Raw genomic sequence first — 23,924 nt, 5'->3', positions numbered from 1 at the left:
ATGAAATGATAAACATTGTATCCCTTGTATGAACCTGACTAGAGCCAGTGTTATTTAAGGGCGGCCTCTTATTGTTAGGTCCTGTTGTCTACTTCTGAGAACCTAGTCGTAGGATTAGGTGACAACAGTAGAGATGTGGCCTTGTTAAAGGTCAGAGGCTTGACAACATTATAGGAAGCTCACCTGTGAGTATTATTCAGAGCCTTGCTCGATCTTGCATGTTGTGAAAACTCAGCTGAGTGTAATACTCATGTGTTAACAACCAAGTTTATTCATGCCCCTAAGGCATGGTTTCAACTGTATATTATTCATAACATGTCATTCAAGTGTAATGTACATCAATTGTGCACTGGAACAGAACATAAGTATATATGTGTGCCTGTTCTAATTGAATTTGAAGAGCTGTCTCCTGGCACTGTGGTATCAACAGATTTTAGCTGAGTGTAAATCTCAAAGTGTAAACACTTGAGTTTAACCATAAGTTAAATCTTTTACCACTCAGATAGCTGATTTAAACACTCCATGAAAATGGAATTTGTAACATCAACTGACTTCTTTGATACCCTTTGCCAAGAAAAAAGGATTATATCCCAATAAAGATGTCCCATCTGTGTTTGCATACACTTTAATTCTTCCTTGTCAATTTTAAAAAAAAATTTTTTTTTTTTTTTTTAATATATATTTATATATATATAATGTGTATGTATGCACGCATACAAGTTTACAAGTTAATCAAGTTAAGTTGGCAAGGAAAGTATTCTTTATCCAATTTGAAGAAGTACCACCACGTGGTCTCTGTGAGTCCACCATGATCATCTGATAAAATACCAAAACCATAATCTGCCAACCGCAGAAAACATCGTTTCCCAGAAACATAGGAGAGAGAATTACTTGCCTTTCTCTGAGAGTAAAGGAAGTTCCCTCCGTAATATTCCCGGAGGCGCATATCTCAATCTCAGTGTTTGGTTTTCTTTCCAAGCGGGCGAGGTTTGTTGTTGTTATTCTTCGATACAACCCGCTTCAGTTCTATCAGCGTTCAAGCGTACTGCGGTCCGTATCTACGCTGCCCGCAAAAGTCATCGCAGTTTGTAATGACCGAAGTATTCATACGCCGTATATAACATTCGCGGGCGCTCTGTGCCTTCAGTTCAACCAGCGTTCAAGCGTACTGCGTTCCGTATCTACGCTGCCCGCAAGAGTCATCGCAGTTTGTAATGACAGAAGTATTCATACGCCGTATGTAACCTTCGCGGGCGCTCGGTACTTTGTACGCCTAAAAATTCGGATCAGAAATGCGCTTCCGGTCGGGATAACGCGCATGGTAAACCTCGCTGTAGTCGATAAAAAGCTGTTAAAACGCAAAAAAACTTCCGGGTAATTTCGAAGTTGAAGGTCTTGTTCGTATTCCTACATTGATGTGTAGGGTGACCTGCCGTTGCTTTCCATTGAAAGCGGCAAGGTAAGTTATCGTTCGCGGAGTTCTATTGCGCCAATGAAACCGGTCCAACCGCTGTAAATATCTGTTCGACATTCGTAACGACTGAGTAAAGAATAGTTGTCGTTCAATTGCGTGTTCACTAGTTTTAAAAGACAAGTAACGGAGCCTGTTAGGCTCTGTGTGTCAACAAGGTATCATTGATGAATGAAGTACCTTCTACTTATGACCAAGTAACTCTGTTACATTTTTAAGCCGTTTCACTTTCATTTTCACGGTTCGTTACGTTGTTCAACGTGATGAATCATTGAATGTATACGGGCGAAGTAATCGCCATTAAAAAGGAAAGCCCAAACCGTGATTGAAGGTGAAAGTTGTAGTTCCTGTGAAGGAAGTCTTCTTAGACGGGAAAGGTCTAAATACACGTCTAGCTCCCCGTAGCAAGAAATTGAAACTGGGGATTATGGGCATTGGCACATGCGCAGAGAGGTACTACCGACAAAGGGAGACTACTCCCCTAAATGGTATACCGACGGAAATCTAGAGTTAGCGACCTTGTTTACAGTCTAGTACTGGTAACATAGGACGCTTCTCAGTCTAGCACTCGTAAGTAAGGTAACTCCTATTAGTTAAATTGAGGTGATGTATTCGAAAGAAATGTGCATTTTGTTAACCACCCACTACCTAAAACACCCCCTACCCACCCCTTACTCCACCCCACCCCGTCCCACCCCACCCCACCACCCCTTTTGTAATATTCTAATAACCATGTTATTTTCCTGAGTACTCAGAAAGTTTCACCATGAATTTTACAAAAAGTCCAATTCTGTGAGGAGGGAATTCTCATCACATGAAGTTTTCTTTTCATCCATTGAGGTTGAAAGTACAGCACGCACATGCACTTCAGGCATGGGAATGGTCCGTGGATCTGCTAATTTCAGCGGTTTTCGTGAGGAGTTTCAGCGGGGGGGAAGAAAATTCAGCGGGAAAAAGAAAAATCCCTCAAAAATCGTATATGAGGTTTTTATTGTCAAACGGTCGGGTGTCTTCAAATGGCACAAGCCACTATCCGGAACTGACGGTTGACTTCAGCTTTTGTAGTCTTGGCTGTCCCAAGTGATATAAAACAGACGTTCGCGCAACATCCGCTGCATGTGGTTTACTTGTCCGAGACAAAGACGCGTCTCTTGTGTTCGATTTGAAAGAAAACTTCATGTCTTCGGTTTCGAAGATTGTTCGACGCGGCCAGGATTATGACAAAAAAGGTGTGGTTAACCAGTGGAAATGGGATTGGGTTTTCAAAGAGGTTAAAGTTGGTGACAAGCAAGAGCGGATCGGTGAACACATACGAAAAGTCGACACGCCCGGTCAAGCAAGATGCACCCTTTGTGACAGAGAAATTGTGTACAGCGAGCATCTACTAACAAAAAGTTTGTTTTTTTGTTTTTTTTATCATTGTATTATTCATTCCCTTTGATTCAATACCTGGAATAAGAGAAAGTTAAAGATGAGCTGGATCCTATCACATGTTTCCTCGTGGGTTTGACAAGTATGATTGAGAGTGAGAGCAGTCAGTGAATGTTTGCAACAAAGTCATAAAGTATGCACAATCCTTTGTTCAGAATGTTTAAAAACTTAAAAGTTGCAGCTAAAACACCTGCATATTTATGTGAAATTAAATGCTAAACTTTGTCCCAAATACCCCTCAGATTGCGTAGATTTTGATCTTTACACTTTTTTTTTTCAGGGGGAGGACCCCCGGACCCCTTGTTTTTGGGTCCCTCTCTTGTTTTCAGCTGACTTTTTATTCAGCCATTCCCATTCCTGGCACTTACACATCAATATTGGGAAGATGAAAGAAATTATAAGCATTATGAAAGGTCTATCGGTAAATTTCCTGAATAGAAAAAATACCTAGCAACTGAAAATTTGCTACTTGCTATTAATTTAATTAAAAGTTATTAATTGAAGCATTCCAGAATTAGTGCTGGAAACAAGATGGATGGGGTGGGTTTTTTAAGGGGGAAAAAAATTAAAGAGAAAATCTGTCATGGATATTGGAGGAAGGGTAGAGATTCCTTTTGAGAGTTATCATGCACGATTGCTTATCATGCACGATTGCTATCTGTTTGAAATGTGGGAATTTTTGTCATCAGTTTTAGTGTGTGATTTTAACAAAACAATAGTAAGGGGTTTATATTTTAATGTGGACTTGACAGATTAGTTGCTCTGTCAATGTCATTTGTATGGTTAACACTTGATGATGGAGGGATTGTGTATTCACTATTGTGTGTAACAATGGGTTGCTGTTAACAGGTCATCGCCGTGCTTGGAGGAAGCAGCAAGGGAGGCAGAGGTAACAAACTTCTCTACCAACTGTGCAAATGACATTAATACAGTGGAACCCCCCTTTTAAGACCCCAGAAAACCTGAGAAAATCAGGTCTTAAAACTGAGGGAGTCTGAAAATGGGAGTAAATTTACACAGGTTATGAACAGAAAGTCGCGAGTTAGCAGGGTCTTAAAAAGGGATGAAGTCTTAAATTGGGGGTCTTAGAAAGGGGGTTCCATTGTAGTAATATTAATTTGTGTTTTTGCTATAGTTTGCTTCAAGTCCAAATATTGTTTTAAAACAGGGCTTTTGCAATGTTGAATTGACTTATTTTCCTCAGAAACAAATCTGTGACATGTATTTATAGACAAGTTTAGAAAATAACTGTCGAATTTGTATTGGTTGCAAAAGAATAAATGCCCTTGCTTTGTACTCGGACACACATTGGAGGGGCCAATCACTAGCGAGGGGTGTGTCAGAAGCACACGGACAGGCACGTGTGAAGTTATTTGTCAGATGAAAAGCAAGGGTATTTACTCTATCACACCCCATACAAACCCGACGTAGTTATTTTCCGAAAATCATCTAATACAGCACTGATAGTACAAACAAAATATGTGATATGTGGACTTCGTGTTGTTATTTTTAATTTCAAGGTCTGTTTTAGTAAGATTTTCAGCTATTCCTTGTCTTTTTGTTTTGGCAGGTCGTGGAAGAGGAATGCCCACAGCTCCGTAAGAAGACTATCTCTCTTTTGTTCTTTCTTTACATTCACTATTGTTTGTTTTTTGCTAAATGCTCTTTTATTGCAAGTGTTACAATCTCATAGCAGAACATTCTCCACACCTTATTTAGCTGACAAATGCTGGGATACTGACAGCCATTTTCCAAACCAGTATTTCTGAACAGGTTCAAATCCTCATTGAAAGCAGTCATTCTGCCACACCAAGTAACCTGTCTAGTCAGGTCTGACATAAAAGGATCACAGTGCTTTTTGTCAGATAAAAGCCTGACAAAGATGCACTGTTCAGTCGCTACATTTATCTCCAGTTATGTTCAGATTATTTGGCAGGACAAATGAAAATACCAGAAATTATTATGTGATCCAACATTTTAAAATTGGTAAAAGACAGTGGTGACAAACTGTTCTTTTAGCACCAGCAGTGTCTCTACAGAACATATTATTATTTGTTGGTGTGTGTGGTGCATTATTACAGATCAGCAGTATTAGGAGAGACGCCGACTGCAGTGCCTGTGGCTGGAGTGGCTCCGGTGCCGCTGGCTTACCCACCACCTGGCATACCTGGTTATCCACACCTGGCCCTCCCCCCACCTGGATTCGTCTATCATGCCGCTGCTGGCATACCAGGTGAGTGCTCCGTCTACCTGCTTCATCTGTTTGCTGGTCTGGTTTTGTTTGTTTGCTTGTGGCTCTGTGTTTGTCTGTATGTGTAACACAGTTGATACAGGTTGATTTATGATTATACATTTGAGTAATGTTTGAAACTAAAGTTGTTGTATGTCTTGTTTGTTTGCTGTAGGTTTAAATCTGGTGCAAAACTGTGTTTTTGCCTGGCAGTGAGATAGTAATCAACGTTGGAGATAGTGAAAGGCTGTAACTGGAAAACTCTGGTTCCAGAAATAGAAATGTTGATGGTTATGAGTGTTTCTTCATGTTTCAGGTTACCAGCCACCTATGTACCCAGCCTATCCCCATGCCGTTGCCCAAGCCACTGTTCCACTGCAGTGAGTTCTCTTTTTCATTTGTCCCCCAGTCTTTTTTCATTTCTACCCCCTTCTGTCTGTTTGCCTCTCTTTATCTGTCTCCTAGCCTAGCACTGTGATTGACCGTTCTTATGACAGTTGGTTGGATTATAGTATATTGTCAGTTGTCTTGCATACTTTTCTAACCTGCAAGTGATATTGAACTTGGTGAAAAAATGAAAGGGCAAAGAATTGTTCATAGGACACAGCCCATTAGAGGGCTTGTTGATCAGGGGGACTGAATGAAAAGGAATACTGGTATTACTTTTTGTGTGTCATTATAGCCTAAACATTGAGTGAATAAATCTTTACTGCATACATTTACTCTCCATAACAATGTTAAAACATGCATTGTCATGTGCATCACACTGAACGACATCCTGACAGCAGAGACCTAAGGAGCCAGTCCTTACATTGTAGACCTCCATTTTACAACCAAGGTCTTTCATGTCAAAGAATAAAGATGTGAGTTTGCAAATACCATGGTAAAGTAATGTAACTTGTAAGGTGTGTAAACCAAATTCACAAGGTTACGTTTCTAGTGTCCATGGTTACAGGAAGCGAGACGTGTTTGAAGACTTTGCTAAGGACCTGTTGGAGAAGAGACCGGAGAAACCCAAAGGCAGTCGCTCCCGCTCTCGATCCAGACCTCGGAGGTAAGCTGGGGTGTTTTTCACCTCATTTATTTCAAAAGATCAAATAACCAAAGAAAAGAATGCTCCCAAGATCTTCAGTTCAATCATTTACCTGATGTATTTTTTCTGCTTCCTCTTCTTCTTTGTGCATGGGCTGAAACTCATGTTTTTGCACGAGTAGATTTTTACGTGTATGGCCGTTTTTGCACCACCATTCAGGCAGCATACGCCGATTTGGGGGGACCTGATGCATTTGATCCATGTTTGGGGAGAAGACATCAGTAGCTAACATTTTTTTCATTTCTGCCTGTCATATTTTTACGACACAGACTAGACTGAACGACTCGGGTGAAGTGTGCTCAGGTCAGTGTATAGGGTGCTGAGAAAATGTGTGCAAAGGATGCGTTCTTTCCATGAGGATTCAGTTGTATAGCTTTAGCTGCTCCATTTGGTAAGGTTTGTAAAAAAAATACTTGTTATTTTTGCAGCTTTTCCCCGCGACGAAGTCGAAGTCGCAGCCGATCAAGAGCAAGGTTGTTCAGGGGCAGGTCATGGAGCAGAAGTCCACGTCGTTCCCGTCCGCGCTCCTACTCGCGTGGTCGCTCCAGAACGCCTCGTCGATCTACCTCACGCCCCAGAGGATCTCTAGCTCCAAAGACAAGATCTCCTGGACGAGACAGGTCAAGGTCACCAGGCAGTTTGAAGCCTCGATCCCCTAGTCGCAAGTCAAGGTCACCAGGAAGAAAGTCAAGGTCACCGGGAAGGAAGTCAAGGTCACCAGGAAGAAAGTCTAGGTCCCCAGGAAGAAAGTCAAGATCACCAGGACGAAGGTCACGCTCACCAGGACGAAGGTCACGTTCTCTGGCCAGGAGGTCGCGCACTCCTGGGGGAAGACTGCGATCATCCGTAAAAAGTGCTGTGAGGTCACAAGAAAGGTCGCCAGGCCGAGCGAGGTCACCAGGCCGACTGAGGTCAAGGACACCAGGTCGACCGAGGTCAAGGACTCCAGGTCGACCAAGGTCAAGGACACCAGGTCGACAGAGGTCAAGGACACCAGGTAGAGGGCGCTCTCGAACACCAGGCAGGAGAAGCAGCAGGTCCTTCACACCCAGGAGAAGAAATCGCTCCTTCACTCCCAAGAGATACCGCTCCTACTCTCGCAGCCGTTCTCGTGGCACTCCTCGCCGAAGCAGAACTCGCTCGTGGTCGTCGCCCCGTCGCCGATCATACTCCATCTCCCCCTGCCGCATCAAGTCGCCCCTTCGCCATGTGGCCCCCCTCCCTATCCCACGCAGGTCTGCTTCTCCGTTCAGACGTCGTTCAGCGTCCCCAGGCTTCAGGCGCAATGGCCGTACCCCTCCCCCAGCTGGATTCGTCAACTTCCGAGGTCGTGGGCGGGGTCGTGGTCGAGGGCGGGGCTTCAGAGGAGAGTGGCAGCCGTACCAGCATCGACAGTTCAACGATGGGCGCAGACCTCCTGTTGTCGACCAGTTCAATCAGGCTGGTCCATCGGAAGAAATTCAGAGGTAGGCGTTTTGTGATGCATGTGTTTTAGGTTGTGATGTGCTTGCTAGATCGTTCACACTGCCAGCAATAGCTAGATAATTATTCTGTTTAGTTTTAGTGGACTTAAAAGATGATTTTAGGAGCTGGTTGTACCATTGGGTGAGTCTTTAAGTGGTAGAGTGCATGGAATTGTGTGTGTGTGATTTAGCTGCTTTGTGAAGTTTCTTGATGAAGCTTGTACCTGTAAGTCTACATACACTGAATAGCGTAGGATAACCATGTGTGGAAGAGATACCCAGTTCGATTTGATGTTCACCTGGTGTGCCTGTCTCCTCTGTCCCCCAGGTACCAAGCCCAGTGTGACGCCTACTACCGTGACTACTATGCCAAGTTGGGCGCCAATGCCCCGCCACCTCCCCCACCACCCCAGTGGAACCAGAACCAGCCGTTCCAGGACGCACGCATCGCCCAACCCTTCCCCCCTCGCCCCATGCACATGGCCTGGCAGCAGCAGCCGCAGCAACAGCCGATTCAACTACGACCGCAGCCCTTAGTTCCCCAGCGACAGACGCCCGACGACAGGGGTGACAGGGCGATTAGAGAGCGACCTCGATCAGCAGAACCTCAGCCGCCGGGTGTAGACCTCCCCCCACCTGAACGCCAGGAGGGATTCAACAACAACGCCAACAACAGGCGAGACTTCCCTCGGGACGGCCAGAGGGACTTCCCCAGGGATCAGAACAGGGACTTCCGAGACCAGAATCGGGACTTTTCGCGAGACCCGCAGAGCCGGGACTTCCACAGAGATCAGATAAGGGACTTTAACAGAGACCAGGGAAGGGACTTTCATAGAGACCAGAACAGAGACCAGGGCAGAGGGCGCGGCCAGGGTCAGGACTTTGCAGGCGATCAAGGAAGAGACTTCCCTAGAGACCAGGGTCGGGACTTTCCCAGGGACCAGGGCAGGGACTTTGCACGGGATCAGGGCAGGGACTTCAACAGAGACCAGATCAGGGACCCTAGAGACCAGAACAGGGACCCCAGAGACCAGCGCAGAGACTATGGAAGAGATTACAGAGATGGTCAACGAGATCACTGGCGAGATCACCGAGACCAAGGCCGAGACTATCACCGAGATAACCGTGACAGGGCGCACTCCCGGGATGCGGATAGGGACAGTGTACACAGCAGGGATCACCACAGAGCTGACAGAGACAGCCAGGAGGGCAGCAAGAGAGGCACTGACAAGCACAGCAAGGATAAGAACAAGAAACCAGATAAAGAGAACATTGAAAAGGAGAAAGAAGCCACCAAAAAGAAATCTGTGAAACGCCGGTCTTCAGCCGACGAAAAGAGCGTCCCAGCCAAGAAACTGAAGAAAACAAAGACTGCAGACACCACTGGCGAAAAGACTGCCGCTCCGAAGAAGAAGCTTGTCACAAAGAAGAAGAAGAAAGTGCCCCCAGCAGAAAAGAAAGACAACTCGGACTCGGAGACACCTTTATCTAACAACCTTATTCAGGTGACAATAACCAAGGCCAAAAAGGGGGCAGCAGCAGATGGTAGCGAAAAAGGTGCTGCCACAAAGACCAAGAAAATGGTGAGAAAAGTCAAGAAGATCAAAACCAACTCCTCAAGCACTGAAGATGACAAGACAGTCCAGAAAGCAGAAACAGGCGACACAATCAGCGAAACAATCAGCGAAACTAAAGCGGTCAAGAAAGAACCTGGGGCGAAAGCTCCAACCAAGGCAGTAAAGGTAGCAGAGAAAAAGACCACCCCTGTACCAAGCGTTGAAAAAGAAAAGAAAGAATCTCCCAAAACAGCAAACGAGGCCGATTTTGAGGGAGGGATGGTGGAGGTGTCTGCAGAGGGGGGAGAAGGAGATGGGGAGGAGAGGGTGAAGAAATTGACCAAGAGTGGTGAGGACGAGCTCATGCTCCACCCACCGGAACTGTCCAAATGGGAGCGCGACGATTTCGACTGGGACCCGTCCGATGCTCAGCGTCCGTCCAGAAAGAGACCGCAGGCCGCTGACAAGAACACCACTATGCTGCCCAGGTCAGTGTTCACCTGGCTTTGCATTTCATTGCAGGGATGAATATTTCCATCAGGATTTTTATTGAATGAAGAAAAGATTTCCTGATAGATTTCATGATTTTCTAACATCCTTGAGGTGAAAATTGTAGAGAAATTATCAGGCTCACTTTGCCTCCTAGCAGGATTTTCGGATTGTTAAAGTTGTTAACTTTCATTCTGGTAAGTTTTTGTGTGGTTATTTAGTTGCATTTGCCTTTATCCAGGCTCAGTTTTGGCTAAAACACAATCAGACAGAATAAAACAAGTCGCGTAAGGCGATATTACTACATTTAGTCAAGCTGTGGAACTCACAGAATGAAACTGAACGCACTGCATTTTTTCACAATGACCGTAGTCCGCTGCTTGTGCATAACGGAGTGAAACTGACGAGCCTGTTCGCGCGGTAGTGATTTCGCTGTGCTGCATAGCACGCTTTTCTGTACCTCTCTTCGTTTTAACTTTCTGAGCGTGTTTTTAATCCAAGCATATCATATCTATATGTTTTTGGAATCAGGAACCGACAAGGAATAAGATGAAATTGTTTTTAAATCGATTTCGGAAATTTAATTTTGATCATAATTTTTATATTTTTAATTTTCAGAGCTTGTTTTTAATCCAAATATAACATATTTATATATTTTGGGAATCAGGAAATGATGTAGAATAAGATGAACGTAAATTTGGATCGTTTTATATAAAAAAAAAATGTATTACAATTTTCAGATTTTTAATGACCAAAGTGATTAATTAATTTTTAAGCCACCAAGCTGAAATGCAATACCGAAGTCCGGCCTTCGTCGAAGATTGCTTTACAAAAATTTCAATCAATTTGATTGAAAAATGAGGGTGTGACAGTGCTGCCTCAACTTTTACAAAAAGCCGGACATGACATCATCAAAAGTATTTATCGAAAAAAAGAAAAAAACATCCGGGGATATCATTCCCAGGAACTCTCATGTCAAATTTCATAAAGATCGGTCCAGTAGTTTGGTCTGAATTGCTCTACACACACACACAGACAGACAGACACACACACACACACACACACACACACACACACACACACACACACACACACACACACACACACACACACACACACAGACACACAGACACACAACCACACACACACACACACACATACACCACGACCCTCGTCTCGATTCCCTCTTTATGTTAAAACATTTAGTCAAAACTTGACTAAATGTAAAAACGAGAAAGGTATGTTATTTGGAACATCATATTTATAATGAAACAAAACGTTGGCAATCTCTTTATTTTTTTTGATAATAGAGAGAACAAGATAATCAGACCTGTCCAAACCCTTTTTTTTTCACGCAAGACGAGTTTTTCTTTAGTTCAGATAAATCATAAATATGCTTTTAGAATGTGCCATCAGGAGGAAAACCAGTTCAGTTAACTAACATTTAACTGTAGGTGGACTTTTCTGTGGTGTCACCGGGGATAAAAGCACAAAAACACTTTCTTGTTGGACTGTTTGTAAAGTTAAGTCATAGCTTTTGAAAGAATCAGTTTTGTGCAGAAAGGCAGCAATGGCTATGTGGATTGAATGTTACATATTTTGTAACATGATATTTGCATCAACAAGATAACAATGAGAACAAGAAACAAATGACAGTCTATCCCATCTCCCCCCTTCCCTCCGTCGCGATAAAACCTTGAATGGTTGAAAACGACGTTTAACACCAAATAAAGAAAGAAAAGAAATACCCCCCGCGGGGGAAGAATTTACCCGATGCTCCCCAGCATGTCGTAAGAGGCGACTAACAGATTCTGTTTCTCCTTTTACCCTTGTTAAGTGTTTCTTGTATAGAATATAGTCAATTTTTGTAAAGATTTTAGTCAAGCAGTATGTAAGAAATGTTAAGTCCTTTGTACTGGAAACTTGCATTCTCCCAGTAAGGTCATATATTGTACTACGTTGCAAGCCCCTGGAGCAAATTTTTGATTAGTGCTTTTGTGAACAAGAAACAATTGACAAGTGGCTCTATCCCATCTTCCCCCTTTCCCCGTCGCGATATAACCTTCGTGGTTGAAAACGACTTTAAACACCAAATAAAGAAAGAAAGAAAAGAAATGTACGCACCAGAAACAAACAGCAACACTTACAGGGAACAATAAAAAATGGACCGATTTTGACGATAAAGTCTTCATCAGCAAACAAATAAGATAAGGAGAGATCAGAGAGAGAGAGAGAAAATCAGTACAGAAGAGGACCTAACCTTCAACTAACAAAAATGCTTCTTTTAGTTTTGTTTTTTTATGTTAGGCTTAGTAGTCACACTTTAATGTTATTTACTGTTTCTGTGTTGACAGGTCAGTTCTGAACCGAGCTGAAACCTACATGGCCAAGAAACCAGTGAAGCCAACCGTGACGTCAGCCACAGCGGGGACTTCTCCCGGCAAACCCCAGCGCCGCGTGGTCCTGGAGGAGAAAGCAGAGGTCAAGGCCGAGGAGGAGAAAGAGGAGCGCTACGTCAAGACCACCAAGACCAGTCCCCTCGACATTCAGATCACCGTCAGCAAGTCGGACAAGCGCAGTCCCCCTGAGCGTCGTGAGCGTCACAGTCGCCCTGATGACGACACTCGCATGGTCAGGGGGTCCAGAGAAGCCGACGACGATCGTTCACACCCACGCAGGCGCTACTCTGACGAACACCGCCATTCCTCGGAGAACACCAGGGGCAGACGTGATTCCTCCAGCCCCAGACGAGACGACAGGGACAGACATCACCAGGACAGACGAGACAAGGGGGACAACCCTGCATCCTCCAGGGACCGAGGTGATCAGCTCAGAGACAGAGAACGAGATGAACGACACAAAGAGCGAGATGTCCCACACAAGGAGCGAGACGTCCAACACAGAGACCGGGAAGATCGCCACAAGGATCACGAAAGTCATAAGAACCGCAGTGAAGATCACCACAGAGACAAAAAAGTCAGCACAGATGAAAAGAGCTCAGCTCCTACTGACTTGCGCCAAAAGCTTGAACAGAGTCGCGGCAAAGAAGTGCCCAAGAAAACACAGAGAGCCATCGACCGCAAAGAGTCAGTGATTGACGAGTCCAAGTTCGAGCCCGACTATGAAGAAATGGAGGAGTCGAGTGAAAGTGAGAGTGAGGATGGAGGGGGTAGGGCTGAGCGACGGTCGACGGTTAGCACGGAGGAGACTTCTGACCTGGAAGCCAGTCCCTCCAAGAAAGCCAAGACAGACTCTGACGATGGGGGCAAGAAGAAACACAAGAAGTCAAAACACAAGAAGAGCAAGAAGCACCACAAGAAGAGCAAGAAACGCAAGAAGGAGAAGAAAGCCAAGAAAGAGAAAGAAAGCAAAGAGAAGGATGAGTGATGTCAGAAAAAAGCTGACAGAGCAAAACAACAACAAAGGATAATAATAATAATAGAATAAATATGGAGGCAATGCCTGAAGTTTTAGGAAGCTGTTTTTAGGGGTTGTTTGTGTTGTATTTGTTTCAGTATTGTGTACAGGCAGGTCACGGAGACAGGTAAGTATGGTTAACTTATGGAGTGTTTGATCAAAACATCAAGGGGTTTGATCAAGACAAGTGTTTTTAACGGTGCTTGAATCAGATTTGGTGTAACTTTTTTTCTTTTTATGCTTCTTAATTTTCTTCATTGTTGATTTTTGTTTTTTTAACATTCCACAGACTTGTGCAATTGCAGTTTGCGAAGTTACCCCATGAAAGGGATTTATTGTGCATCCCCGGAAGTTTTTGTTTGTTAGGTGGGTTAAAACAAAATTTGCCATAGATTGTTTTCTCATTTGATGAAGAAAAACAACCAACTAAATATACAAAAGAAGTGTGCAATTCAAAAGTTAATTTTAGCTCTGAAGAATAAGGAGGATAACTGTACGTTACTACTATTGTAAGAATCAAAATCATGAGAAGTTGTTTGAAAGAGGGTGGGAGCAATTTTCCGTTGATTTCCGTTTGAAACTGCCTTTGTGTGTGAATTAAAAGAGGATGAATGTAAAAAAGTTTCATTTGTAAATAATCACTTGGCATTACAGAAAGAATCCCGACGAACAATAAAGTGTGTACAGAATTAGCAAATAATCCATGCGGTATTATCGAAACGTGCGACGAATAATTGCGTGTGTACAGAATGTTTTGTTGAGGTTGTTTGAAGATGAACATGATCGTCGCTGATAATTTCAACAACAGGATCAAAAAAACATTTTGATTTTGGAACGTTGGCCATCTGTTTTAGAAATTGATAAAAGAAAATGGTGAAGAGAAACAAAATTGTGTGGATGTTTTTTTTGTCCTTACGTTGTTGAGCAGGTTGTAATATATCCAGGGGATGATTTTACAGGGTATTGAAGTCAGGTTCAACCCTTGGTCCCTTCGTCTGTGTTGTTGTAAACAGGTGATTTGTAAAGAAGAACCTTACTTCATATCATCTCTTCTGTTGTGATGCATTGTATTCTATCATCAAACTGATGGTGTAAAAATCAGATTTAAAAATCAAATGCTCAGAACAGTTGGGAGGAGCTGAAAACGAATGAGAGTTAGAGAGAGTGTGTGTGTGTGTACTGAAGGGGCCTTTGGTTAATCTTCCAGTAAACACAGGTCAGAATGAATTAAGTTGACATAAAGTATTAATTTGATGTGTGCAATGTTTTTGAAACTAATGAAAAATGCAGTGAGTATAAAAAAAATAAAAGAAATTTGGCCATGATATTTGAGAAAAAAAAGATTTGTTGCAGTAAATGTGTCTAATTCTGATGTGGGTATTATTGAAGCTGAAAAGTATACATAATGGTACAGGGTTAGAATGATTAGATGTATAAGGGTTGGTGCCAGCGAGTGCTGTATTATGCCTGTGCAGTCAAGAGTGTACATAATGGATTTTTGTTGATGATGTTGCAGTATGTTTGAAAGTCGCTTGATCATGAGAGATCAATAAACATCTAAAAATATTTTAAAAAATTGTCCGTTTTGGCTGTGACTTGCTGTGAGTGTTTGTGTGTGTGTGTGTTTGTCTCTCTCTCTCTTTCTCATTGTAAGAGTGTGTGTTTGTTGGTATCTCTCTCACTCCCTCTCTCTGTTGTATGTATCATGTCTTTCTCATTGTAAGAGAAAGAGTGTGTTTGATTGTGTGCCTCTGGCTCCCTATCTCTGTTGTATGTATCTGTCTTTCTGTTTGTCAGAGAAAGCGAGTCAGAGTGTGTGTGTGTGTGTGTGTCTTTCTCATTGTAAGTGGTTGTATCTCTCTCCATCTCACTGTTATATGTATCTGTCTTATTGTTTGTCAGTGAAAGTGTGTGTGTACAGGTTACCATCTTGGTATAGTTGATTTTCACTTAAATATGCTGCCATCTGTAACTTCCGCAATGTGGTCATTCTCACTGGGTAAAGATGCACTACCCACACTAATCACTCCTGCATGCTATGGGTGGTGACAACACACGCCTACAGTAACATTCAGACGCAGCAATCTTCAAGCATGCGCACACACGCACAAGAACACTGGCAACATTACATCGATTCAAAATTCTCGTCCATTTATTCAGTATGACTTTTTTTTATGCACTTTAGCATCACCAACCTTTTTTCACATTCTAGATTAACCAAGTTTTGCATCTACAAATATTTTAAAAACAAATAAAAGATTAAAAAAATTAGCAAAGAGAAGAAAAAAACATACAGCTGCCTCCAAAACATTCTACATTCTCTGGGTTAAAGCAGCCATGATCATAAGTGAGGGTGAAAAATGTCCAGAAGAGAAATCGAGCAGAAGGAAAAGAAATTATGAGGTAAATGATCTGCAATGGAAAGCACCGATTCAATAAAGGCCCTTCAGGCGTCCTCCATCATGTTCTTTTCTTTATTTGGTGTTTAACGTCGTTTTCAACCGTTCAAGGTTATATCGCGACGGGGAAAGGGGGGAGATGGGATAGAGCCACTTGTCAATTGTTTCTTGTTCACAAAAGCACTAATCAAAAAATTGCTCCAGGGGCTTGCAACGTAATACAATAATTATATGACCTTACTGGGAGAATGCAAGTTTCCAGTACAAAGGACTTAACATTTCTTACATACTGCTTGACTAAAATCTTTACAAACATTGACTATATTCCATACAAGAAACACTTAACAAGGGTAAAAGGAAAAACAGAATCCGTTAGTCGCCTCTTACGACATGCTGGGGAGCATCGGGTCAATTCTTCCCCCTAACCCGCGGGGGGTTGTTGAGGTTTTCACATGGAATAAGAGCATCATCCTTTCACTTGGACACATACCACAAATCAACAACGTGGATGCATTCTTTGCGGAGTGGGACTTTTTTGCTGAATCAATCTAGCAAATTGACAGAGGTGTCGTGTGGCATACAAAATTAATTCCACACACAAAATGTCCCACGGCACAGAAAGTAGCCAACCTGTTGAATGTTTGTTTGTTTGTTTGTTTGTTTGCTTGCTTAACGCCCAGCCGACCACGAAGGGCCATATCAGGGCGGCGCCACACACAAGACAGAAGTCGCAGTACAGGCTTCATGTCTCACCCAGTCACATTATTCTGACACCGGACCAACCAGTCCTAGCACTAACCCCATAATGCCAGACGCCAGGCGGAGCAGCCACTAGATTGCCAATTTTAAAGTCTTAGGTATGACCCGGCCGGGGTTCGAACCCACGACCCCCCGATCACGGGGCGGACGCCTTACCACTAGGCCAACCGTGCCGGTTTGAATGTTGGTATGCGTTTAAGTTGAAGGCTGCTTTTATCCCATTAAAAGCCTAGACAGCTCCGTGATGGCAGACATGGGTTACACACCAGAAGGAAGGGACCTTCACTTGTTTCATTTGCCACTATCTACCGCTAAATGATCTGATCAACAAAGGGAAGTAAGCGCTTTAAATGCATATGATATGCGTAATGGAGTAAGTGAGAGTTATCTGGAACCAGTCTCCTGGCACCTGACAGAATATCAAGCATTGAAACGAACAAGCGGCTTTTCATCCTTTACTGCTGAATGAGACCTTCCATGAAATTCAGACAAAGAATGCTGGGCAACATGTTCATAATTAACATTTAAACTACTGTATTTGGCAAACTACAAGCCGCGACTTTAAAAAAAAAAAAATCGCATTGCGGCTTATAAAAAGATGTGGCTAAAACATTACCTAAACTTGAATAGCATTCACCTAATGGAAGTCGCCGCGGATTTTCATTTCGCTCGATTAGCGATTACCGGTACTTTATTAGCTCTCTACTCAAGACTCGGCGCTTTTCTCTTTCTTTCGTGAATCTTTGTTTGTCAACAAGTCGTCGTGACAAGATAGCGTACAGAGAAACACCGGATGTATCAGGATCTCGCGCGCGCGAGATTTTTTTGTGTCTCGCGATAGTTGGAGGAGCGAGAGCCGCCATGTTGTGTTTTCGTCTGCTCGAAATGTGCGCTAAAGTCGTAAATCATCCCAAAAAAGCTTATTCCGGGCGGGACTACATGTGTGTGTTGGTTACAAATTGTGTGTGTGATATTTTTCTTCAAACTTTTTCACTTTTCTTCTTTGTTTCACTTGTTTATTCTCGGAGCCGATTTCGGCAAATACCGTACTTTCGTTTGCCTGGTTGTTTTGATTGATTGACACGATCTGATTATATTTTTTTTGACGGCGGCTAATATAGTGACGCGGCCTATACGTGGCTCGTCCCAATTTTTTTTTTTAAAAGTCGGGGGTGCGGCTTATAAAACGGTGCGTCTTGTAATCCGTCAAATACGGTACACCAATTCTAGACGAAGCGAAAGGTAACTGGCAGTTCTATTATGCGAAAGTGAGGCACATTGCTTCATAGTTCAACACAACCCGTGACTCGATCTCATATCTGTGCTGCGGTCAAACTGAGGTGATCATAAATACAGCATCTAAAACAACTTCATGTAAAACAAAGAGACAAGCCTTGATCTGAATCATAAAATAATTTAGATTTCTTCAGCCATATACAATCAGAATATTAAGACCACCTCAAATAAACCCTGACAAGGTTCTTTCTTACATCATTCACCTTTCCATAAAGCCCCCCCGTCTATAGGGACCACTTTCAGTTGGTCCTTAGTCTTGAAAACATTATTTTGAATTAAAATGATTCAATGTAATGTGCTATATGTACATACACTTATGTCTTTTTTTTCAAAGAATTGTCAGTCATTTTTATAGACAGGTTTGACTGCAGCTCATCTCTTCTACAGCCAATAAAAACCATGACAAAGTTAAGAACTTGTCCATTGAAACAACCCCTGCAGTGATCACAACACGGACAAGCACACTGTACATGTACTAAGTATGAGACTGCCTGTCAACATGCAAAGCAAAAAAACTAAACAAAACAAAAAATCACATTTCTTTTGTCATTACTTGAGGTACAACCGTGCATCAGAGGAAACATAGCACGAGTGTCATGGACTATTCAGATCATAAGTCAGTCTCCATGTTAGCAAAGAAAGTCAAGATTATACCGGTAAATCAGCTGTATGCGAACATTGACACAAAACAGACCATGAGGATACTCCTCCATTACCTTTCATTATCATAATTATAAATGTCTACTCTTCACATGTGACCACTGAAAACATAAACAAATAAAGATAGATAAATTAATAAAAGTAAATAAAAAAATAAAAAAAATAAATAAATAAATAAAATCATCCACATTCTGTCCTATTCATATTGACACGTCAGACACACATAAGAACGGTATCAACCGATGTCTGAAACACACGCACATCAAGATCCAAAATCCACGTAAATAATTAATGCAAATCACCGAAAGTCTAAAAATTCACCACCTGATTGGCTTTATCACACAAGCAGAACAAAATGCTATTCCTCTACTTTGGCACACGCGAAAAAAAATGACTTAGGCAGACAAGAAAGGGAACTTTCACAGAAGTCTGACACTAGCATCACACAAAAGAGAACGAAAAACCAAAGAAACAGGCGCATTCATGTTCTGGAGGGAATCAAAAGGAAGGCAACTTAACATGAAATCCTGAATTTGCATATAATTATATTTGGTGTTGATTATGCGAAGTCCAGGTAAAAATAGCGACATAAATAAAATCTGTGTATGACAATGACTACAGTGACTCTTCATGACAGCATTTACAGAAAAAGCAAGCCTTCTGATGATATTCAATAATCTGTTACAGCAACAAAATAACATGCATTTTATTACAAAGCAGAAGCAGAAGTTCCCCAACCTTTCCCATTCTTTTCTTCATTCAAATTTGAACAAATGTCTCCCCATAAGCAGGGATGCTGCAAGGATTTAATGTCAAACAAGCTGTAATGGCCATAACAGTTTCAGCAATTGTCAGAAATTTAAGGCAGTCCTTGACTTTATGTTTTACCCCAACCATGAAAACGTTAAGCAGATCTGTCACACTGACAGCAAAGCTTTTGGCTTGTTCAACAAGTTTTGGCTGTTTTCCCAACACGCTAAACGCCAAAAGACATCCCTGCAGAAGTGACTGGACAACCCCACACAATACCTTTGAAGTATACATTAATACACTTGACTTTTCATCCCTCTAGCATGATTGTATGTTTTATTATCAAGAACTTCAAGTTGAAGTTCTCATTCTGCCAAAATGAACCTGCTTCAAAAAGTGGTAAAGTACTTTCCAAGTGATCATCATTAAATTACAAATTTAAGACACCTGAAACATTTTTGATGATAGCAAAAGAAGGAATTTAGAAAGATTATTTGTAACGAGAAAAGTAACAAAAGGTCAGCACTGATGCACCCTGTATTTTACATAAATGAAAATGAGTCTGAGTAAGTGTACTTGACTGTGCTAGTAAACTATGCAATAAATTAGGTTAAACCATATCCACTAGAAGCCGCCCTGCTATTCTACTGTTGCAACAGCCATCAGCAGAAATGCTCCTAACTAGAAGCAAACATGAACACAAAAGTGACAAGCCATTTTCAACAACCATACATTCCGTCGGCAGCTAGCTATCTACAATATTTCTCTGTTCACTCCTTTTGAAATACAATATATATTACATTTGATTGCATACTATGAAAACAGGTAAGGACTCAATGGGTCAATCGCTAACACATCTGATTCTCCAATCAACAGACATGATAATGGAAACTGAAAGACATTTGGCACGTTTCGAGAAAAAAAAAAGAAAAAAATCACGCATTCATTCTAGTGAACACAAATCTCCATGAAGTCTATGTCCCTGTGATACAAAGTTTTGGTAATCAGAGGAATCACCACCACACGCCTCTCCACTGTGACACTGAATGATATGCATAACACCTGAATGCTATAACTCTCAACTGTCCCCCAGCGTGTCTACAGGTCACAAAATGCCGTTTTTGCGAAAGGTTGCGATGGCTCCCAAGACACCAGTAGACCCTCCTTTGGGCAGGATCTGTTCAGCAGAGGGTTTCCTTTGCGTGGGCTTAGCACTGTCTGTGGGGGACGCTTCACGAGAGGCGATGGGGGAAGGGGAGGGGGAGGGGGAGGGGGAAGAGACAGGAGCGTTTGACTTGTTCCATAGCAAGGAGTACCCCGTGCTGATCAGCTTGCCGAAAAGGCCGGGCGTGTTCGGGGGGAAGCTCCCCATCCCCATCCCCATCTCGCCCCTCTCACAGCTTTCAGCGGAGGCGCCTCCGGCCACCCTGGCGACAGACTCTGCAGGAATGATGGGACAGGAGGCGACGGGACGCATGAGCGAGCGCGTGACAGAAGATCCCTCCCTGCCCTGCAAGATGGCCGCCAGCCCCAGAGACATGGTGTAGGTGCTGCTGGTGTTGGTGGACCCACTGCTGCCCTTGCTGGGGATGCCCGTCACGCCCGACTGCTGCCACTGAGGCGTGGAGGTGCCCAGCGATTGAAGACTTGCTGATGACCCACTGCACAGGCAACAAAGTACAAACATATTATCACTTGAATATGTGGAAACTGAAAGAAATTTGGCACGTTTCGATAAAAAAAAGAAATAAAACAAATTATGCTTTCATTCTAGTGAACAAGGGATTGAAGACTTTGCCGATGACCCACTGCACAGCCCCAACAAGAAGGGCAAAGCCCATACGACTCACATGCTTTACACATTTTTCCTACCAAAATACATGTGACCTTGACCCAAGGTCAAGGTCATGCAACACAAAGCTGTTAATTCAAGACATAGGAAGTACAATGGTGCTTATTGGCTCTTTCTACCATGAGATATGGTCACTTTTAGTGGTTCACTACCTTATTTTGGTCACATTTCATAAGGGTCAAAGTGACCTTGACCTTGATCATATGTGACCAAATGTGTCTCATGATGAAAGCATAACATGTGCCCCACATAATTTTTAAGTTTGAAACAGTTATCTTCCATAGTTCAGGGTCAAGGTCACTTCAAAATATGTATACAATCCAACTTTGAAGAGCTCCTGTGACCTTGACCTTGAAGCAAGGTAAACCAAACTGGTATCAAAAGATGGGGCTTACTTTGCCCTATATATCATATATAGGTGAGGTATTGAATCTCAAAAACTTCAGAGAAAATGTGAAAAATGTGAAAAATAGCTGTTTTTTAGGCAACATTTATGGCCCCTGCGACCTTGACCTTGAAGCAAGGTCAAGATGCTATGTATGTTTTTTGGGGCCTTGTCATCATACACCATCTTGCCAAATTTGGTACTGATAGACTGAATAGTGTCCAAGAAATATCCAACGTTAAAGTTTTCCGGACGGACGGACGGACGTCCGGACGGACGGACGGACGACTCGGGTGAGTACATAGACTCACTTTTGCTTCGCATGTGAGTCAAAAATACAAACATATCATCACTTGAATATATTGAGCTACCCAGGGATTGGAGACTTGCTGATGGCCCACAGCACAGGTAAAAACAATTGGCAACACATCATCAGGTTAATATTTGGAGTCTCTTTCGAAGTGAAATCTCTGACGTCAGAAGAAAAATATTTTTAAGTTCACCACCAGATTGTGCATGTATCGGTGTCTTATATCATTAACAGTATTCTTCTTCTTCTTTGTTCATGGGCTGAAACTCCCACGTTCACTGATGATTTTGCACGAGTGGGTTTTTACGCGTTCGTTTTTACCCCGCCATTCAGGCAGCCATACGCCGATTTCGGGGGAAGCATGCTGGGTTTTCGTGTTTCTATAACCCACCGAACTCTGACATGGGTTACAGGATCTATTCCGTGCGCACTTGGTCTTGTGCTTGGGTGTATACACGAAGGGGGATAAGGCACTAGCAGGTCTGCACATAAGTTGACCTGGGAGATTAGAAAAATCTCCACCCTTAACCCACCTGGCAGCCGCAGCCGGGATTTGAACTCACGACCTTCTGATTAGGAGGCCGATGTCTTATCCACTAGGCCACCGCGGCCGTCCTTTAACAGTATGTTCAGAGATATCCAAGAAGCAAGAGTGTACTGACCTTGGGCGAGGTGAGTTGAACTGACTGGGGCGACTGACCGTGGAGTCAGTGAAGGTGTAGATGGTGGAACTGTCGGCCATTCTGCGACTGGGGCACTCCAACAAGTCCTCTGCACACACAAACACTGGGTATTGGTAAGGGTATGGGTACTGGTATGGGTATTGGTATGGGTACTGGTATGGGTGGTATGGGTATTGGTATGGGTATTGGCATGGGTACTGGTATGGGTATTGGTATTGGTATGGGTATTGGCATGTGTATTGGTATTGGTATGGGTATTGGTTAGGGAATTGGTGTGGGAATTGGTGTGGGAATTGGTATGGGTATCACAATTTCCTGTGAGGTTACCCTCCGGAAATTCAGGATGCTTTCTCACTATGGGATCTGAGATTTTTGTTATTGATAACCTCTGTAAATGTACTCCCTAGATCTTCAGATTTTTGTTATTGATAACCTCTGTAAATGTACTCCCTAGATCTTCAGATTTTCGTTATTCATAACCTCTGTAAATGTACTCCCTAGATCTTAAGATTTTCGTTATTCATAACCTCTGTAAATGTACTCCCTAGATCTTCAGATTTTTGTTATTCATAACCTCTGTAAATGTACTCCCTAGATCTTCAGATTTTCGTTATTCATAACCTCTGTAAATGTACTCCCTAGATCTTCAGATTTTTGTTATTCATAACCTCTGTAAATGTACTCCCTAGATCTTCAGATTTTTGTTATTCATAACCTCTGTAAATGTACTCCCTAGATCTCTGAAGATTTTTCGAGTCCTAAAAGGGGGGGGGTTCCACTGTACTCACCATCCTCCTCGAAGTCACTGAGCGTGTAGACCTCCCCGTCAAGGTCGAGTTTGCGCTCCCCCCTGACCTTCACCCCCTCCCTGCGCTCAAACAACCCTCCCAGGTGTGGCTGTGCCAGCCGCTGCCAGTGACGTAACGTCACGGATCCTGCACAGATAAAACACAATCTTAAGACCATGTGAGGGTTTTAAATATGAATATGTCTGAAAATATAGGTCCAAACAAGCATGACATGTTAATGCATGTGCACACACTCACACACATACTCTGTCACATATGTATGCACAGACAGATGATGAAATGCAAACACACACCAAGACACATAGAGGCACAAATGCATGGAGGTACTCAAGCACACACACATACAAGTACACAAATTCATGCACACACAAAAACACAAGCGCATTAATAGAAACAAACGGACAGAGAGACAGACAGAGAGACAGACAGAGAGACAGACAGAGAGACAGACAAGACACATATGCACGCACATTCAAGAACACGCGCACGCTCAGACACACACATACATACCACCCAAACCTCCCTCCCTCCATCACTCTAACAATTGTTTGTTTATTCTTTAGACATGGTAGATTAGTCCCGCTTTAGGGCAAGGGCCAGATGTAAACAACCAGATCACTGCTTACTCTATTACCCTTGTTAAATAAAGAATTGTCAAAGAAAAGTCATTGTCTTTCTCTCTCTCTCTCTCTTTTTAATTTTTACCTCAGAAGCGTTTTAGTATAAATTGATAGTGTCAGTCTGTGTGTTCGTGTGTTCATCTCAAGGACAGATTGTAAGAAAATGTAAGGCTTCTTTTTAAGCCTACTGTCTATATGATACTTACCGAGACAGTACTATTCTTGCACATTATCTATTATAGGCCGAAAAA

General features: G+C 42.7%; 2 protein-coding genes across 4 annotated transcripts in view; one reads left to right on the top strand and one right to left on the bottom strand.

Moving 5' to 3' along the window:
* Positions 1 to 13,852, top strand: part of LOC138960034 (E3 ubiquitin-protein ligase RBBP6-like) — a 55,949-nt gene extending 42,097 nt beyond the window's left edge. Inside the window, exons 11-18 of the mRNA XM_070331756.1 lie at positions 3,752 to 3,791; positions 4,473 to 4,500; positions 4,984 to 5,135; positions 5,449 to 5,512; positions 6,088 to 6,186; positions 6,654 to 7,691; positions 8,017 to 9,732; positions 12,088 to 13,852. Coding sequence (XP_070187857.1) covers positions 3,752 to 3,791; positions 4,473 to 4,500; positions 4,984 to 5,135; positions 5,449 to 5,512; positions 6,088 to 6,186; positions 6,654 to 7,691; positions 8,017 to 9,732; positions 12,088 to 13,120 — 4,170 coding nt within the window. The 3' untranslated portion in view covers positions 13,121 to 13,852. The remainder of the gene's footprint in view (positions 1 to 3,751; positions 3,792 to 4,472; positions 4,501 to 4,983; positions 5,136 to 5,448; positions 5,513 to 6,087; positions 6,187 to 6,653; positions 7,692 to 8,016; positions 9,733 to 12,087) is intronic.
* A 1,428-nt stretch (positions 13,853 to 15,280) lies between these two features.
* The window catches only part of LOC138960026 (trafficking kinesin-binding protein 1-like), a 76,762-nt gene continuing 68,118 nt past the window's right edge, over positions 15,281 to 23,924 (bottom strand). For all 3 annotated transcript variants that reach the window (XM_070331750.1, XM_070331749.1, XM_070331748.1), the window contains exons 13-15: positions 23,033 to 23,179; positions 22,224 to 22,332; positions 15,281 to 20,675 (exon numbers count right to left, since the gene is read on the bottom strand). In XM_070331750.1, coding sequence (XP_070187851.1) covers positions 20,120 to 20,675; positions 22,224 to 22,332; positions 23,033 to 23,179 — 812 coding nt within the window. In that variant the 3' untranslated portion in view covers positions 15,281 to 20,119. The remainder of the gene's footprint in view (positions 20,676 to 22,223; positions 22,333 to 23,032; positions 23,180 to 23,924) is intronic.

This window comes from Littorina saxatilis, linkage group LG2 (genome assembly GCF_037325665.1).
Source record: "Littorina saxatilis isolate snail1 linkage group LG2, US_GU_Lsax_2.0, whole genome shotgun sequence".
NCBI lineage: Eukaryota > Metazoa > Mollusca > Gastropoda > Littorinimorpha > Littorinidae > Littorina > Littorina saxatilis.
This window is presented reverse-complemented; position numbering and strand designations above follow the sequence as displayed.